General features: G+C 43.1%; 1 protein-coding gene across 1 annotated transcript in view; it reads right to left on the minus strand.

Moving 5' to 3' along the window:
• Positions 1-1,873, minus strand: part of LOC117552913 (YTH domain-containing protein 1-like) — a 4,930-nt gene extending 3,057 nt beyond the window's left edge. The window contains exons 1-3 of the mRNA XM_034226595.1: positions 1,753-1,873; positions 735-856; positions 432-621 (exon numbers count right to left, since the gene is read on the minus strand). Of these exons, the coding sequence (XP_034082486.1) occupies positions 432-621; positions 735-856; positions 1,753-1,873 (433 nt within the window). The remainder of the gene's footprint in view (positions 1-431; positions 622-734; positions 857-1,752) is intronic.
• Between the last annotated feature and the right edge of the window lie 1,639 nt (positions 1,874-3,512).

Genomic DNA, 3,512 nt, shown 5'->3' on the forward strand with positions numbered 1-3,512 from the left:
AGAGGAAAAGAGCGCTTCCGCTATCTCTCCCGTGTTATTATCCAAATTGAATGTAAACTTGAATAATGTACATCATTTGAATGTAATAATGATGTTGGTTGTTGTTTGTGGAAGCTCCAGTGAATGAGCCCATTAACTGAGTTTTAAACATCACTTTAAATGGAAGATCCCCATAGGCCCCGCCCACTCGATCGGATCGGCCGATACTGATTCCGGCGATCGGCCCCAACATTGGCGATCGGAGCATCCCTTGTATATACTTATAAAATAATACTTTGCCAATGTCAGGAGATACTTATATAAAATATGGTCATTTAACTAACATGAATGTATGGCTGGGAGTTAGAGCAGCATTGTTTTTTTTATTCTTCATGTTTAATGCTTCAGAACACTGACTGATCATCAGGATCGATGCTGCTGTTGGTCCTCACCTCTCTGTGCGTCACAACAGTCATGCTCTTCCTCCTCACTACCTTCTTCATCATTACTTCCTCCTTCCTCCTCCTGTTCTACCTTTCCCTCTCCTTCCACAGTAGAGGCAGTCTCTGACACCTCTTCCTCCTGGCATGTGGTGAAGAAGCCCTGGAGACTGCTGTCAGAGTCTACCTTGAAAGGTGGAGGCTGAAAAATGGACACGTAAATGTGAAGTACGGAGTGAATTAAAAGGAGGCACGTTAACACTGTGTTGGTTTGGGTCTTTCACGAGTGAGGATAATGAAATGAGTGAGCTTTACTGAGGTGTCTCTTGGTGTGGTGAAGCTCTCAGACTGCTGATACACAGGGGTGGGGGGGTCGCACACAGGGGAGTCTTGGAGATTGGCCTCAATGAAACCTGTCATCACACGTCGGCGTACGTCTGTCAAAACAGGGAAATACCTCATGTCACTTATGTTCTCCTGTACTGGACATTTTATTTGAAATGTTTATCAAATATCTATCAATGCACGTAAGATCCAAGTCCAGGTTACAGTTGCCCTTCTGCCGTTTATTATTATAGTTTTTATGTCACAGCGAGAAACCTGGTTCTCCAAACAGGATCTTTTCTGTATTCCCCCTCCTGTCCATCTACATAGAGTGGTGCAGGAATTACTCCTAAAACCAAGAATTAAGTCAGCGTTTCACCAATTCCTGTGAGATCTGAAGTTGATACAAGCTTAAGAGATTTTCACATTTTGTTCTACAACATGAAATACGTCAGAAATGACCCAACTGATAAATGTCCGAAGCTTTAAGGAGACTTGGGCGACCTTGGGTCTCATGAAAGGAGCTATAACAATCCAAGTTATTATTATTATTACTATTACACATCATCACAACAAACATTAGCTGCCTTTAGCTTAGCATTTACAGCCTAATGTTAGCTGTTTGCTTCTGGAGATTGCATTTACGCTTTCAAAATCAGAAAGTGGTGTTAATATGTGGAGATTAGCTTGCTCAACAAAATGTGTAAGTATCATAAATGTTGCTAAAGATATTATTTTGTGAAATATTGCCAAATCTTCTGGGTCGGCATTAGAATGAAATCATCATCACTGCACCACCACTCTGCAGTGTAGATCATAAATAAACACTGTTAAGCTCGCTTTGCATTTCTCACGTAGATTCAAAATGTTCTAGAGATTTCCACCTCCAGTTATTAGTAGTAGCTTTAAACTTGGGAGAACTTCCCAAACATTTATGGTGAAAACACTTAAGTCCAATTGTGTGAAAAACAGGTATTTTCATAAAAGAGAACATTATGTGTGGTTTTACCTGGGCTACGTGGGGTACTGTTACAGGGGGGGGCGCGTCCGCTGACAGAGACACTGGGGAGCTTCTCCTGAGCCGGAGCTGGAGAGGCTGTGATGCTGGAGAGTTCAGCTAGCAGAGCCATGTCTAACTGAGCCCTACACACACACACACACACACACACACACACACACACACACACACACACACACACACCACACAACACCACACACACACACACACACCACACACACACACACACACACACACACCACACACACACACACACACACACACACCACACACACACACACACACACACACAAAGATCAGCTTCTAAGGAGAAACATTACTGTGGGATGGACCTTATAACCTAACACTTTACAGTATAAACTAGCTACGACCAAATATATAGTATTTATTAATGTACATTATTTAAAGTCTGTTAATTTATGAAACAGGTCAAAACTAGGCTAAGAGGCCAACAATACATGTTCAATGTGTGCATGAGCAGTTACAGTATGAGTCTGTATCTGAAAAAAGTAATTTCACATCAGAACATGATTTCTGCCAGATTAATTCCCACACAAATCAGGAGGGTGCTTTAAATGACTAGCTTGGGGGAGGCTGTGGCTCAGTCGCTAGTGTGCTGGACTTGGAATCAGGGGGGGTAGCAAGTTCGAGTCCCACTGCAGTCAGCATGTCGTTGTGTCCCTGAGACACTTCACCCCAAATTGCTCCTGTGGGGATTGTCCACAGGACTGAATGCATGTAAGTCGCTTTGGATAAAAGCGTCTAACAAATGACAGGGCTCACTTGTTAGCATGGATCATCCGAGGCATGTGTTGGAGCCATTTAGATCTATTCTAAAACTTTTTCGAGTTATTGTTTAAAATATGAGTTATTCCTTTTTTTGTATATGACACTATGCTTCACCTGTAGTTGGTGCTGATGGGAGACTTTAAATGGAAAAGCAAATGTTTTGTTTGTGGGTCACAGTTTTTCCGACGTGTTCTCGGGTGTGTCTAAGACAGGGTTGCCCACACTGTTTCAGCTTGGGAGCTACTTTTAAAATGTCCAAGTCAAAATGATCTACCTACAGGGCCCAATCTGTGCCCCCACGCAAAGTCATGAGGCCCTCTGTGCTGCGAGCGTCGAGCGTGAGGCCCCACGCAGTGTGTGTGATCTGCCTGTAGGGAGGGGCGGGCCTGTCTACCTACATTAAAAATGCTAAACATATACTTATTCATATATATAGGGCCTACTGAGTATAGCCTACATTATGTTGGTGTACCTTGCATAACTGCATGAACCCGTATGGCACAATACAAGTACTGTACATTTTTGGTCATTACGTCCATTTGATACCCTTTCTTTAGTAGAGTGGTATACATTGGAAGGCTATCTAGGTAATCAGCTCGCCGGTGATTTGCAGCTGGCATGGTTGACTGCGCATGCTAGTACTAGACTCCTGGTACTAGCATGGGTTAAATGCAGAGAACAAATGTCACTGTGTGTGCTGTGTGCTCTGCATGTGTGACCATTAAAGAGGGTTTCATCCCTCCCATTCTATTCTAACTGCGTGTTAGAGTAGATGAGATCTGTACGTCAATCAAGTGGCAAATGCCATAGTCAGGATGGATGATAGGATAACTTTATTTTTTAATGCCATGCGATCTACCCACACTACCTTTGCGATTGCGATCGACGTATTGGGCACCCCTGCTCTAAGAGAATAAGCCTAGGATAAGACATTTCAGCTTGTCTGGAGAAAGAGAGCAAAT

This window comes from Gymnodraco acuticeps, unplaced genomic scaffold (genome assembly GCF_902827175.1).
Source record: "Gymnodraco acuticeps unplaced genomic scaffold, fGymAcu1.1, whole genome shotgun sequence".
Classification (NCBI taxonomy): Eukaryota; Metazoa; Chordata; class Actinopteri; order Perciformes; family Bathydraconidae; genus Gymnodraco; species Gymnodraco acuticeps.